At 52.4% G+C, this 14,966-nt stretch overlaps 1 protein-coding gene across 2 annotated transcripts in view; it reads right to left on the bottom strand.

The window, feature by feature from the left end:
* Positions 1-660: 660 nt before the first annotated feature.
* Positions 661-14,966, bottom strand: part of RUNX3 (RUNX family transcription factor 3) — a 43,496-nt gene continuing 29,190 nt past the window's right edge. For both annotated transcript variants that reach the window (XM_085208661.1, XM_085208662.1), the window contains 2 exons: positions 12,114-12,278; positions 661-3,569 (listed from right to left, as the gene is read on the bottom strand). In XM_085208661.1, the coding sequence (XP_085064787.1) occupies positions 3,046-3,569; positions 12,114-12,278 (689 nt within the window). In that variant the 3' untranslated portion in view covers positions 661-3,045. The remainder of the gene's footprint in view (positions 3,570-12,113; positions 12,279-14,966) is intronic.

The raw sequence follows: 14,966 nt of genomic DNA, 5'->3' as shown, positions 1-14,966 counted from the left end.
CTCACACCCAGCCCCACTGCTTCAAAGGGACAGGACTGTACTTGTGGGGCACTGGTTGCTGCCCTGCACAAGGCTCATTAATGGTTTGATGAGGGAAAGGTGTGGCCCTGTGGCATGGCACCACGGTGGGCTCCATCCCACCTGCCCTGCATCGCATAAAAGCTTTGGGGAAGCGAAACGATTATTTGCTAAGGAGGGAGACAACGCTGCCATTGAAAGAAGAGCTGGACTCAGGGTTTGGTGTGGAAGAACACAGCGCTGCGGGAGAGGAGTGAGCAGATGGGAGGCACCAGGAACTTGTAACCGTACGTTTATTATTCCACATGGAAAACCATTAAAACGATTACACGGAGGCCTGACAATATAATCATGTACAATGGATAAGAACATCGACACCAATAATGGAAAAGCAGAACTGACCACTTTGCTATGGCTTCGTACCAACGGCGAAGAGGAACCCGGCCATCCTCTGGAAGCCAACGCAGCAGCGACGTCCCCAATGACTTCACCAGGAGCAGCCCCTCCCCACCCCCACCCACCCACCCACCCACCCACCGCCCCCCACCCCAGTGACAAGTGCTACAGGTTAAAAAGATGGGCTACATATTAAATAGAGGGCATTGCCTTCAAGTAGGGCCGGTACGTTACACAACAACCACATTATTTGGTATCGCTAGCATTTCTTTTTAATGTCCATTGTAAGACAACATTAAAGAAAAAAAATCACAACAGCTTTGGCCTTCTTTATCTACAGCGGTCTCTGTTCTCATCTCCTTAGCTCTTCGTTGTCGTTTTACCCTGCATGTACAAGTATTAGAAGCATTCTTAAGAATCGGATCCTTCAACACATTTAAGAATTATATTATTATAACAAATATGACCAAAAATTAGATTTTATAGTTAAATATTCTTTGAGCCGGACAAAGGGGTTCATACTGTACAAGCAATTGTGCATTTTCTTTTTTTTTTTTTTTTTAAAAAAAAAAGCAAATTATAGTGCAAAGCAAAAAACATTGGCCTGTCTCGTGACCATCTGCATATCATAGAGGTGCGTATATTTACGCCTTCACATGACAATATGTCATAAAAACAACACCGTTGCTTTTCTTTTTAATTCACTACGAACAGTCTTAAATTAAGCTAGTCCTACGAATGCCTTGTTTGCTTGTGCTTTCAATCAGTGGTGCGATTGGATGATCAATATAAATGCATCCAAACACAGGCTGCTCCGGTCCAGTTTCTCCAGCTGGGAGCACCCAAAGGTGCCTGCTGTTGCTTAAGGACGTGAAAGTTGCAGTTTTGCTGGGGAAGGGATTTGGGGGTGGGATGAATCTTATAGAAGAGTTGTTTCTCTTGTTGCACGTTTAACTCACAAAGTGGTCATCGCAGCTTTCCGACTAAATGGGGACGCCTTGCTCCCACCTCTACATGGTAGTGCAATTAGAACTGATTGCTGATGAGCTACCAACTGAGATTTGGCAAGAGGTGCTGCTGCCGTAAGGGCATAAATTCAGGAGGGGAGGATGGGAGGGCAGCTGCTGGGTTTATGTTTTCTCTTGCTCGTGCACAAAGAGGCACAGTGCAGGTCGTGGAATCTTTAAGATTGGAGGAGATCTCTGAGGTCATCGTGCCCAACCACCAACCCAGCACTGGTGGGAATGGATGGAACCATGGTGTGCGTTGGGGCTCAGCAGAGCCCCCAATGGTTCCACGGTGACTCTGAGTGCTGATCCTTCAGCTGCTGAGCCAACACCAGCACTACAGGACACCTGGAGGAAAGGAGGGGATGTGGGGTGACAGCTGGCACTGCTTCACGACCTTCCCACCATTAAAGGGGCTGAGTAGGAAGCGCTCCTTTCTCCAGATCTCAGTTGGCGCTTTCAGCACACACTGATAAGATGCCAGTCGTTGCTTAATAAAACAAATCATCGCGTGTCCGTCCACTCCTGGTGAAAACACAGGAAAGAATCACAGCAGAAGGAGGACGCTTTGCCAGCAGCTGTGTGTGCAGGCATTCAGAGAGGATCAAAGGAAGACCCACAGACCCACGGCAGCGCAGTGCCAAAGGTTCCCAGCCCCACAGCAGCTCACGAGCTGGGAAGTGCATCTCACACATCTCGGATTGCCCCCAACACCGCCTTCATGTCACACACCACCATCATCATCGCTGAGATCTGCTAAGGGGAGCAAAGAATTGAACGGTGAGGTCAAGGCGAGAGAGCAAACAAAACACAACGCATCATGTAAAAAGTACATCTCGTATGTAAACATAGAGGAGAGGGGAGGGCCTGCCGGGCACGGGATCAGCCACGCTACTGCTTAAAAAACGACGACAGTGCACAGAAGTGAACAATACAACCTCTGTCGTCAGCAAGGAATAATCACAGCCCCATCACAGCTCCCGTTCGCGTGGCTGATGCCGACCCACGAGGGACACAGCCTGTAACTTGTGCTGTAAACCAGAGCTCTTTGCTGGGCAGCAGCAGCAGCCCTACACTGCTGGGAGGGAATGAGAGGAGACAAAGGTTTCTTTCCTTTTTTTTTTTTTTCCTTTTTTTTTTTTTTTTCCTTTTTTTCAGTTCAGTCTTTGTGCTTCGGCACAGAGATGGCTCGGATGATTTCCTGCTCTTGTCTCTGGAGCGCTTTGCAGAAGGGCGAGCTTTCACTGACTCCTGAATGCTTTGTGTGGGGATGAGGGTGCAAGTGAGATGACCAAGAAGTGTTCGGCAGTAAACAAACATCTGAATCCACGCATCTTTTTTTCCCTATGTACAATCCACATATTAAAACCATATGAAAAGAACCACATCAAGCGACAAATTCAAGCCTTGTGGACGTTCATCTTGAAATGTAACGTAGGTCCCGGCCCAGCTTTGCTTGATGTTTGCCCGTGGTTATTTATGTGTAGAGGATTCCTCCTGCTTTGCTTTTGGTTTGGGAGACTTTGGTTTACCTTTTCCCTCGGCATCATTTCGATGGGAAAGGAGTAACGTCACGGCGGCCGATCCGGTTAAAGCTCTCGGTGCCCAGCTGCCCTCCTCCTTCCTAGTAGGGTCTCCAAACCGACTCGTCCATCCTCCCAGTAGTCGTCATGGTTGTCGGTGAGTTACTGTGGCTCCCGTCCGCATCCACCCCGTCGTTCTGATTGCCCAGGTTGGGGTTCATTAAGTTGTTCCCCGCCGAGGCGCTCGTACACGAAGAGAGCATCCGGGTGGGAGAGCGTTCACCACCCGCCACCATGGAGAACTGATACGAACCCGACGACGTGCCGTAGTACAAATGGTAGGGAGAGGGGTTGGTCTGGAAGGGTCCGCTCTGGTTCTGCGTGGAGCCGGGGTAGGGAGGAGGCAGGTAGGTGTGGTGGAAACGCGTGGTGGTGGGCATGCTGGTCATGCTGATGCCCCCGATGCCCGTGGCTGAAGGGGTTGCGGTGTAGGGGAAGGCGGCTGACATGGCGCCGGGGTAATGCATCCGTGGGTCGGAGAACCTGGTCTCGGTGAGGGTTGGCAGCGTGGGGAAGGAGCGGTCGAACTGCCGTGGGTCCGAGAAGGGGCTCAGCTCTGATGTGCCTGTGGGGTGCACGGAGAGAGCGGGCGGTCAGAGCGCCGTGCTGGCAGCGTGCAGCTGGTGCTGCAGCCACGCTCTGCACGAGGAATTAAAGCCAGAGGGAAAGAACATCTCTAGGATCTGCCGGGGATGAGAACTGGGAGACTTAAATACAAAAATCCCGAACCCATCTTGTTTGAGTCGTTCCCATTTCCTGTCCTGAAATTTGTTGTTTCCCATCCAAGAAGGGACACGACTAAGCTGACTCCTCCAGGGGTCTATTTGTCTCTAGTAGATTAAAAAACAAAACAAAACAAAACCACCACCAACAAAACCCACCTCATAAACAAAGAAAGAAAAAGAAATGTTTAGCCATTACATCAGCTGTGTAGTAAATAGATGGAGGCAGCCCCAGACGGCCGCTCCCCAGATAGCCGTGCTGTGTACACACGCACACACGGAGCCAGGGAGGAAAAGCTGGAGCCCAGACTGGGCTGCTGAGCCTTCTTGTGGGTGGCCTGTTCGTGCTGATACCATCAGGGGATGGAGCTGATAAACACACGGCTGAAAACTCCCAAGCTAGGAGCCACAACATCCCCTCGCTCGCTTTGCTCTGTGTATTTTTCTCCATCCAAGAGGATAAAGAGAGTGAGAAATTCAGGCTTTACTCTGCTGGGGGAAGGGAGCCCTGGGTCAGTGTGGGAGATGCTGCCCAGCTCCCTTCTCGGGGGTATGGATGCACAGTGGGGCACAGCCCGGTGCTGTCGGGTCCTTCATTTGCAGGAAACCCAGAGGGAAGGGGAGCCCACACTGGCAGCTCCTGTTGGGACCTGAGAGGTTTCTGTGCCCACCCCTGCTGCCCTGAGACCATTTCCTTACACAGCCCTCTGTGCAGGGGGCTCTCGAGGCAGAGAGTTTTGCTCTCCAAGGAGAGATGTGAAATCCTGCTCCCCGCAGCTCAGCAGCCCTCACCAAGCTCTGGCAAAGGCTGTGCAGGAGGACACGGCCATAAGGGCCACCAGCGCACTTTCCTCAGCCTTTCCACACCACTCGTGAAACGAAAACCTCCAGGAAGAGCAGTTCCAGCACAGAGAGTGCAGCTGGCACACGGAGCTCAGAGCTGTGGCTGTCTGGAGGCAGCTCTCCCTCACTAAAGGCAGGGAGCTGCACCTTGATGCTTCGGGAGCAGAATGGCCTTTGGTCGTAGCGACTTTTTCTCCACGCTCACCTCCTCCCCGTGCTCTGCAGGACGAGACACGCTCTTCCAAACTACGGGGAAATCCCTGCAGTGTTTCCCCAGGAAAAAAACACCCCAGCTGCTTCCTTCTAGCTGAGCAGAGGCTGCGGCTCAAGCTGGGGGTGCAGATGGGGAGAGATCGGACCTGCACCCATCGTGGTCTGGGTGAGTCCTGCAGCCCTCGCAGAAGCAGGCGGTGCCCGCTTCCCACGCAGGCTCCACGCAGGAGAAAGGAGGAGTGCCTGCGTGGGGAACGTGGCTGCAGCTTTGGTGCGAGATAAGAGAGGAGCAGCTCAAAGCTGTCACGAATTGCAACGCGCTGCCGCCCCTCTGCGCACTGCATTGAGGGCTGTGTGCTTGGGGCCGGCTGGAAAAGCACCCACAAGTGAACAAACCGAGCTGGTTTCACACTCTGGTTTGCCTGCAGGATGCTCTGTCCCAGCGCAAAGCACACGGGCTCCAAATCCCCCAAAAAACGCAGTGATGCTCAGCTGCTGCCCCAGAGCCAATCATGGCCCCCAGCAATCGGACCGTGCCTCTCTGCTGGCTCCCACACACCCGTAAATGATACTCCAGAAAATGGAAATAAAACACGAGTGCTCAGGGCACATTTCCCTTTTGCTCCACCACACTCAAAGGGTCCTTTAAAAGCTCCGTTGTCTTGGCCGCAATTTGCAACACTTGGCAATTGGTACTTGCTGCTAATTGGGACACAAGAGTGTGAGAGCGCTAATCACAGCCGCGTTCTCATCCTCACCTTTGGGCTGAAGAACAAAACTCCATCTCTCTGCTATCCCCCACCCACCCCTACCCCACGAGAACTGCTCCGGGACGCTCGGACAGCGGCAGCCGCGGCCTGTCGGGCTTCTCGGGCTTCCATCCCCGCTGCCCTCCGTCGGTCCCGCGCCGCAGAGCAGGAAGCAGCCACTGCGGTCCGACTGCCGGCAGAGACACGGGGCCGCGATCCGAGGCGGAGGGGCCGCTAGAGGGAGCCGGGCGGCCGCCGGGCGCAGAGAAGCTCCGACCCGCTCCCCACGTCGGGGCTGCGCCGTCGGGGCTGCGCACAGATCCGACAGCCGCCCGAATTCCCCACGTCCGAAAAGGGACTCCTGGGGGAGGGGAGCGCTTAGGGACAACCCCAGGTGGCCGTAATATCCATCGCATCCACTTCACTCAGCAATAAAGCAGCCCTCCGGCTACGCGCTATGCAAACCCCGGAGGAAACTGCGCCCTCGGCCCCTTTGGCATAGCAGACAAAAGTCACGTCGGGTTGTTCCCATCCCCAGGGTTGTCCCCATCCCAGCACAGCCTTGCAGGGCGCACGCAGTGTGCTCTGCTCGCTCGCCATCCAACCCCCATTTGCTTTTTTGGGCCCTGGCAATCCGAGCTTTGAGTATTTCAGTTGTCCAGTTGCCAATCAAAATATTTGAAGGAAATGTTTATTTTCTTCTCGAAATCGCACCAGCTGCTGCACTAACTGAATAAGCCCATTTAGCTGTAAGAATTTAACCATTGTAAGAAGGAATTGAGCCCCCCCAACTACTCCAAAATCTGACCCAATCTATCAGCGGAAATGTCAATGTTTTGGATGGGAGTTTGGGGAAGTGAGGAATGTGTATTAAATAAAAGCCATGTAAAGGTCAAAGCCCTGATTAGTAATGCCACTGTCTCCTCATTAGGGCCGTGCTGCCCAGGGGACCACGGGGCCGGGGCACACCCTGCTATGTAATTGTGCAGCTGCAATATGCACTGTGAGAGGACCCCATATCCCCCCACTCCCAAAGCCCGATGGAAACAGACCCTCAGCCCCTTTGCTGATATCACAACCGCTCTCAGGTGTCACAGCAGCTCTGTTTTCACCTCGGAGGAGATGTGGACTGAGCTGGGTCAGTGCTGGTGGGTGCTTGCAGCAGCTTTGGGAGCCCTCGTGGAGCCAAAGCAATGTGATGCATGGAACCTGAGTGACTCCAAATCCCCCCAGGGACTCTCTAGTCCCTGCTCTGGAGATGTGGAGAAAGTGCAATGGTTTATCCCTTAAGTCAGCAACAAAACAGAGCTTGAGTGTACGCCACGCAGCAGCCACAAATCCACATAGCGTGTGGCACGCAGAGAGAATAAAGGGAATCTAAAGGGAACCTGATAAGGTGGAACTTTCCGTGTGTACAGAACACATAAATACCTGCAGCCTGGCCAAATATCACTGCTTTATTTATATGCATATACGTGCCTTGCAAAATTGTCATGAAAAATTTAGCCCGAGGGAAAGCAAGCTCCTTTCCTGCCTTATGCCATGATGATTGACGACAATGTAAACACTAATGATATTTTATGCTCATGTATATAATACGCAGTCGTGCGCGAGACGGAGCGGGGACAGAAATCCTCTCCCCATCTACACCTCCTGCTCTTTTTTCTCCCATCATTTCTATGATGCTTGGATGGTTTTTTGGCATCTTTCTGACCTCTCTCTGCCTCCTTCCCCTGCTCCCAGGGCTCCATCCCAGCACGATGAGGCAGTGGCCAAGGATGGGGTGAAGCAGCGCTGCAAGGGATGGGGGATGGGGTGCACTGAGCCCCCCGGATCCAGCTCATCTCTAGACAAGCATTGCTCTCCTGCCACCCACACACACAGCCACGCTCCCACGGCTCTGTCACACATGTGAACAAGTTCATTTGTTTCCCAGTCAGAGCCAACTAAAAAAGAAAACGGCCTCTTCCTCTCACCCCGCAGAAAATAGAGCGGGTTTTATTTTGGGGGGAAGGGGGAGGTGTTGAGAAAAAAAGAAAAAAAAAAATGAGGGTGTGAACAGCATCCGTTGTTACACACCCATGGAGCAATTGTTCTGTATCTGATCGAAGCAGAGCACAAACCCGGTGCAAATACTTCCTCTGCAGAGCCTGACAAAAAAAACCTGAACCCAAACACGGCAGCGCACGGCGCTTATCGCCAGGCACCACCTCGAGATCATCCAGCACCTCTGCTTCTTGCTTTTCTAACTGCAAGCCCAGCACCCTGCAGCCCAGCTCTGCTTTCTCTTCCCTCCTCTCCCCCCATTGCTCTATCTGGGGGCAGCCCCCAGTTCCCCCCACCCCACATCTTTTTGAGGTCCATAGGACATTTATACCCCAGCCCACCCCTCACCGCCCTCCCCCTGCCCTCCTCTCCCCCCCCTTTCAGCCCCCCCCGTTCTGTGCCACCACTGCTTACATCAGCTCTCCCCATCCCTGCTGTTTATGCCCTGGATGTATTTACAGAGCAACCCACTCTGCTCCCAGCCTGCCCTACGCTAGACTAAACAAGCCTGCTGCCTGTCCTCCCTGCCCCCCCAGCCCCCCTTTCCTCACCATCCCCGCACTGCCCCGCACGGCTGAGCCACGAGCTAACGAGCTAACAGTGCTAATTGGCAGGGCTGGGTGGGCCGAGCAGGAGCGCAGCCCACACCGCAGACCCCTCAGCAGCTTCCCTGCACTCTGCTCTTTACCTGCATTCAAAGAGTACTAAAAATAATAAAAACCAACCCGACAACAACATTAAAACAAGCCCTGACGACATAAAAGGGAGCAGCAGGATTTACAACCCCCCCCCCCGCACTCAGACCACCGCTCTGCCTGCACCCACAGCACGAGGGATGCTCCCAACCTGAGCCTCTCTGACCACCACCCCCAGCACCCATCACACAACAGGGGAGCTGCGTGGAGATGGGTGCATTTGGAGCCCGGAAGCCATCCTTGCAGTGTTCCTTCCTCCGAGGCTGAAGCCGAATCCCACAATATGTTTTCTTCCCACTAATGCTTGCCTGGCTTCCTTTGGAAACAATTTAGCCTCTGCCCACGGCAGAATGTTTTTATCCATTAAGAAACGGATATTTTAAAGAAACCATAAGTCGATCTGGACAGGGATTAGGAAGCAGCAATTCAGTGTATTTGCTGGGCCCATAATTCAGGACTTAACCTCAGAGCAGCCACGTTGCATTTCGGAAACAATGGGGCACTCGCTGGCTATGCCAAGAAGCTGCTTAAAAGTAATCTAATACTTTAAAATGTATATTTAAAAAGAAAGAAAGGGAGAGAGAGAGAGATTTTACTTGAACTGCATATGAAGTGCTCAGCTGCTGAGCAGCCTGCGTTAAAAAGACTGCATTTGAGAAACGGGTTGTTGAGAAATGGATCACAAACCCAACTGGTTCTACTGGGCAGCGTCCAGATGAGAGCTGAGGGTGTTCACCAGTAGGCACCAAGGCTGGGAGGGGAGGGATGCAGTCTGCAAAAGCATCCAGCAGACGGTGTTTATGGTGCTGTGAGGTCAAGGGAGCTTGGTTTTGCTGCAGCAACATGAAGACGTTCGGTGCATCAGTCACAACAGCTCACTCTATTACTGCAGAGATCATATATAAAATCACTTTGCAATTGGCCCCCTGTACCCAAGGCCCCTCTGTGCTGCTGGACAACGCACACAACTCCTCCTGAGCAATTGGAGATGTTTCCAGCACGAGGCCAGCAGGCAGGAGCCGGCCGCCTGGGCGGTCCTCCTCTGTTGCAATGGGAATAAAGTGGTTCAGATGGAGCTGCTAGAGCACAGGCAGGGCAGCGAGGCTGCAGGGCTGGTCTGGGTGCTCCCAAAGGATGTGCCTGTCAGCAGCCCACTTCCCCAGAGCAAGGGGCCCAAGAAGCAGCCAGCAGCAAGTTCCTTTAACATCTCTCTTCACTTTTGAGAGCTACTTGATTTTTTTTTAATTTTTTTTTTTTTTTAATTTTATTTAAAGCTCGAAGACAACAGTGGCAATGAAGCCAGCACGCAAGGCTCTGGCATCGCGTGCCCCGTAATCAGGAACCATTTTGGGCCGTCCTAATGACAGCATGGTGCCTCACTGCAGAGATGGGAGAGCCAGGATTTCAAAACCTCGGATTTTCCAGACCTCACTGGGGGAAAATTGGGCCAAACCCTCAGTGGATGCCAATGGCTCTGCCCAGCCCACTGGGTTTCTCATTTTCTCTCCCAGCACAGTGGATGTGGCCAATAAACTCGGCGTGTTCAGGGCTGCAGACGTCTGTTCCATCAGAACAGAATGGCTCCCTGCTCAGCTGCGAGGGGCAAGGCAAGGCTGGAGCCTCTGCAATGAACTGACGCTGGGCAGTGGGCACTGCACTGCTGGCACGGCCCTCAGAGCCCATCGGTGCTCTGCTGCTGGGAGGTGCTGCTGGGAGATGCTCAGCAGGAGATATTTATAACCCCCTGGAGCTGCTGCACCCGGAGTCTGCAAATGGCTGAGGGCCAATTCCTTTCCCATTTACACCGGTGCCCCTGCTGTGATCCCACCGCAGCCACAGGGGAGGACAGAGCAAACATCTCCAAAGGACCTCAGTTCATCCAAAAGACAAATCCCATCTCCTGAGCTCCTTTCTGCCTCGCAACCTCCACGTGCCCTGCTTGAGGACCCGGGCTCTGCTTGCCCCTCGGTGGCTGAGGCTGTTCTAAACACTCCAGCTCATCAGTTTGGCCACAAGCAGATTAGGGATCGCTCACACAGTGCGTTGGGTCAGCAGAACCAGGAGGTCACCAGGAGAGGTTACAGGGGATGGGGACAGGAGGACAAGCAGCACCCAGTGAGAGACAGCAGGGACTGACAAACTTCAGCCTGCCCCATCCATCCCTCCTAACCGGTATCTCATTATGCTTTTGCTAATCAGCTTCTCGTGTGTGTTACCTGAGAACGTGCCAAGTCGTGAGAATTACAGGCCTGTTAACTCCCGTGTTGTTCTTGGCATGGGGCAGCCTCCACTTGCTCGGGTAAAAATTACGATCTTTGTGAATAAGCTGTGTGTGTGAGAGCAAGAGAGTTGTTGTTTTTTTTTTTTTATGATTATTATTCTGCTTGGTTATAGCTAGCGCTGTGTCAAAAGGCTGAGATTAAAATCACCGAGTCCATTCTGCTCCTGGTTTTTAAGACGGTTCCTCCAATTTGGAAGCAGCAGAGCTGAGAGCGGAGCGCGCACGAAGCGCAGCTTTGCAGCATTCCTGGTCCTTTGGATGTGCTCTGCAGGAACCATTTGGGATGGGCTAATTCTGTGTGTCTCCACTCCTGCTGTCACTGACATTTGGGAATCTGGCCCAGGCGGTGACTCGTGGCCCGTTCCATTTGTCTTTCTGTATTTGTGTCATCACCTGATTCTTTGCTCCAAATGATGCTCTCTGGGTTTCTGGCACTACAGGGGACTGTGCTAATTTAAACTATTCCCTCCCAGCCTCCTCCAAAGAATCTCTATTGTACAGCCAATGAGATGAGTCTATAAAACTCAGCCTCTCTTTTTTTAAACAAAAATCAAATGATAATCCTACACAAAATGTTCTTCTCGCAAACCGCGCTGCTATCATTGGAAATTCCAAGCACAGACTTCTGATTTCAATGAGAAATAAATTAAACTTTCATTGTAATTTGGAGTTGGGAGGAGTGGGGCAGCTTTTACAATTCAGGTGACATTTTCAAACGTATTTTGGTGCTTCTGCCAACCCCCCCGGCCAACAAAACTGAGGTCATCAAACATCTACATCACTTCTAAAAGCGCAGCACGGGGGCTTTCGAGACTTTCAGCCCCAAACCTTCCGAGGGAGACAATTTCACACCAAAACTCAAAGCGCGCATCGCTTCAATAATACCCCATAGATCTCTGTTTGTACCTCTGCTGATTCTCAAAGGAAAGCAACAGCACGATTAAAAACGCACGGGAAGGAACTCGGGGGTACCGGGCAGATGGGAGAACAGCTCTCTTAATTACAGCGGTGCAGAGCAGTGCAGCAAAGCAGCCAGATCGCTTCGCATGCAATGCCTACACCTTGGGGACGAAACTCCAGCACACAGAATGGGCAGGCTGCAGTCCCAACCTCTTTCCTGGCAGCTGCCAGGCAGACACACGGAGCACCCGAGGGCTCAGTGCCACTGATAGCACTCATGGGAAGAGCAAAGGCTGCGCGTGCGCCCATGCAGGTGTGCATACATGTGGGGAATGAGGCTGGAGCGAGGCGGTGGATTGCTGGGCTTGGCATTCAACACAGCTCAACAAGATAAGAAACCATTTGGATTAGCATGTAAAGTGCAATACACCCTTTATAGTTGATGCTTAACCGTCTGCACAGTGCCTTCATATCAAAGGAGTGACTGGATTCCAAGCACGTTGCTTTGCTCTCCCAGCATTCCGACTGGAACTGCTTGGTTTTACTGGGTGAAACCACTGGAGCGTGCAGCTCGGCAGCCATCTGCTCACCCCATGGGTGTGGGGAGGCTCCCGGGGACAAAATCCCAACCCCAACCTTGGAGATGCACGCCAGCCTTACCTTGGATAGGAGTCTGAGCCTGTGACCCAAAGTGGCTCGGGGTGCTGAGGGATCCACGGGGGCTGGGTGTTGTGGGGGTGACCCTCATGGACTGACGCAGCCGTTCCAATTCCCCGTAGCGGTCGGCGAAGGGTTTGGTTTGGTCTTCTAGCTTTTGTCTGTGCCCTGGAAGGCGATAAGAGAGGATGGTGTCCAACCCATTCCCCTTTGGTAGGTGAAGCACAGCAGGAGCCCCCTGCCTCCACAACAACTGGGAAACCAGTGAGGGAAATGCTTGGTTGTAAGTGTTTTCTATTGCATTTCCTCGGTGCATCCAGGACAGCCCCTTGTCCCACTGCAGCCCCTGCCCAGCTCTGCCCATGGCACGGCTTTGCTTCGCTCCGTTCCTCTTCTCCTAGCCTTAAAGCAGCAGCTAAGGAGCATTTGCAAAGCGCTCCCAGCTCCTTAGGTAGCAGCTGCTGGAACGGGACAATAATAATTATTAAATTTATGCTAATAGGCCTGAGGCAAGAGGTGCACGAAATACACTTGATACATAACTTTCCCATTTTATTACATTAATCATTGCCGAACGGCTTTGCTCTCCCTGGGCTGGATTCCAGCCTCAGTTACAACCGCACGAAGCTGAAGGGCCCCACATCTGCTTGGCGTGAGCACGGTGTCAGCTCATAGCAAAGTCACAGAAGGTCCCCAGACTTTCCTCTCCTTCAGCCTGGCATCTGGTATCTCCCCATCTTGCCTCTGATTGGCTTGGCATGTGCTCCCAGGCTTGTGGAGCCTCTGGGAAGCTCAGCCCTGACTCCAGCATCAGCTCCAGCCCCGCTCTCTGATGTCCCCACGTTGTTCCCATGCACAACTCCAGCCCCAGTGCCAGTGTGCCGATGCCACAGAGCAAGGTGTGCTCCAAAAGGTCTCCGAGCAGAAAGCAAAACCTGGGGGTATTCTGAAAACGCATTTCCCTGCTGCATGAAGTAAACCAAGGAAACCTCGAATCCACACCATAAGAGATCTCTTCTAATCTCCCTGTGCCCCAAAACCTCAGGCATCTCCATGTTACTGGAGGGCCCTGGGAGACATGAGGAACATATGGGGAAGAGATGGGTGTGCAACGAGGTGTCTTGCTTGGGCCACATCTCATCTGAACACACAAGAAGAAAAATAGGTTTAAATAAGTTTTTCCTCTAGCACTTTTCTCAGGCACAACTTTGCAGAGGAGCCAAAAGGGCTGTGAAGACCAAGCTGCACAGAAATTCAATGGAAACGTAATTCTCTGCCCCTACCTCAGCCAAAATCCCATCCTGCAGTAGTATTTGGCACGTGACACAGAAAACCCTGAAGTGTAAATCAAGTGATGTTGTTAATGCATTTAAGTATTATTCAGCTGCACGACCGAACTGAGGGCTTCACACAGCCATGCTGTGCTGCACTGCAGTCCCTGCGCTGCCTCCAGTGCCCCTTGGAACAGGATGGTTTGTGTGCAGGCTCAGCCATTACCAGCAAAAAAAAAAAAAAAACAAACCCAAACCTAAGTCTGTCTTGATAAAAATAATGTAGAGAACTTGATGTGGATGCAAGCCAAAGCAAACACTGGGGTTGGTGTAGGAGGTGAGCAGCAGTGGGGCTCATGCCCTGGCCAGCTTCCCCAAGCCCTCCCCAGTGCATGTTGTCCATGCCTGACTCCATCCATGGGGCTGAGTTGGGACAGCGCTGTGTTGTACAGAAAAAGGAAGCGAATGAGTTAAAAACCAGCAGCCCCACGGACTACCAGCCCTGCTCGGTACAAGCTGTCTCCCCAGCATTTCCTGCTGCTTGTCACTGAGGGCTGGGGACGTCAGACTTTGTCACGCAAGAGAGAATTGCTATTAATGGGTTTCTTTCATCAGAACAACCTGAGCTTTTTTATTTCTGCAGCGGTTGGCTTCATTAAAAGCCCTTCCCCATCTGCCCACAGCTGACATGCAGAGGAAACCAGCGCCGTCAAACGAACAATAGCTCATACCTTAGAGAAAAGGAAGGTGGTTTCGAGCTTAACCCAGGGACTGACTCAAAGGCTCCTGAAATCAGTGGGTGGATTTTCAATTGACTTCAAACAGCGTCAGACCTCAACCCAAGAAATCAGTCAGAGGAGGCTTCAGCTCCCTGAATCATTTAACGCTGATACTCAGCGTGATGACGTGCAAATTCGGGCAGCCCACCTCAAATCCTGGCGTAAGAACGAGATCTGCATCAGCCCAGCAAACAAGCAATCCCATCAAACACCTCCCAGCTGGGAGAGCTGTGACACTTCGGCCAGTAATAGGGTTGCATCCTGCAAGTTTGGGGTTTTTTCTTGGAAAGCTGACAGCAAAAAGCCAGTGCTGCACCGAAGCTCAGGCCCTCAAAGCTGATTTAAAGGCATGCTTCTGCACTGAAAGATTCCAAACACCAAACAGACCCTACTCTTCTTGCCAGCAGAGCAACCTGTCATGGCTGCAGGGGTGTCTGCAGTGCCCAGCAAAGCACCCTGCTTCCCCAGCTGCAAATACAAAGCTGACCAAAAGTAGAAAAGGGACTCCAGGAACTTCATGGTGTGAATGATACCCAACTCTCAGTGCTGTTCAATTGGTTTTGGCCCAGTACAGATGCTGGGGAGCCCAGCCCTGGGTTTCTCTACATGTGGGGGCAGATGGAGCCACGGCCAGGAGAGGCAGGGGCTGGACAGAGTGCAGCCCTGTGCTACCAGAGGAAGGGGAGCAGATGGTGGGAAGTGGCTTGTCCCTCCCCGGGCGTCTTGCTGCGAAGCACTGGCAGCAAGCTGGAGCAAAGGAAGCACAGAGCATTTCAGCTCAGAGTGGGGGCTGTTCATTAACACAT

The sequence above is a fragment of the Meleagris gallopavo genome, chromosome 25, assembly GCF_905368555.1.
Source record: "Meleagris gallopavo chromosome 25, MGAL_WU_HG_1.1, whole genome shotgun sequence".
Lineage (NCBI taxonomy): Eukaryota > Metazoa > Chordata > Aves > Galliformes > Phasianidae > Meleagris > Meleagris gallopavo.
This window is presented reverse-complemented; position numbering and strand designations above follow the sequence as displayed.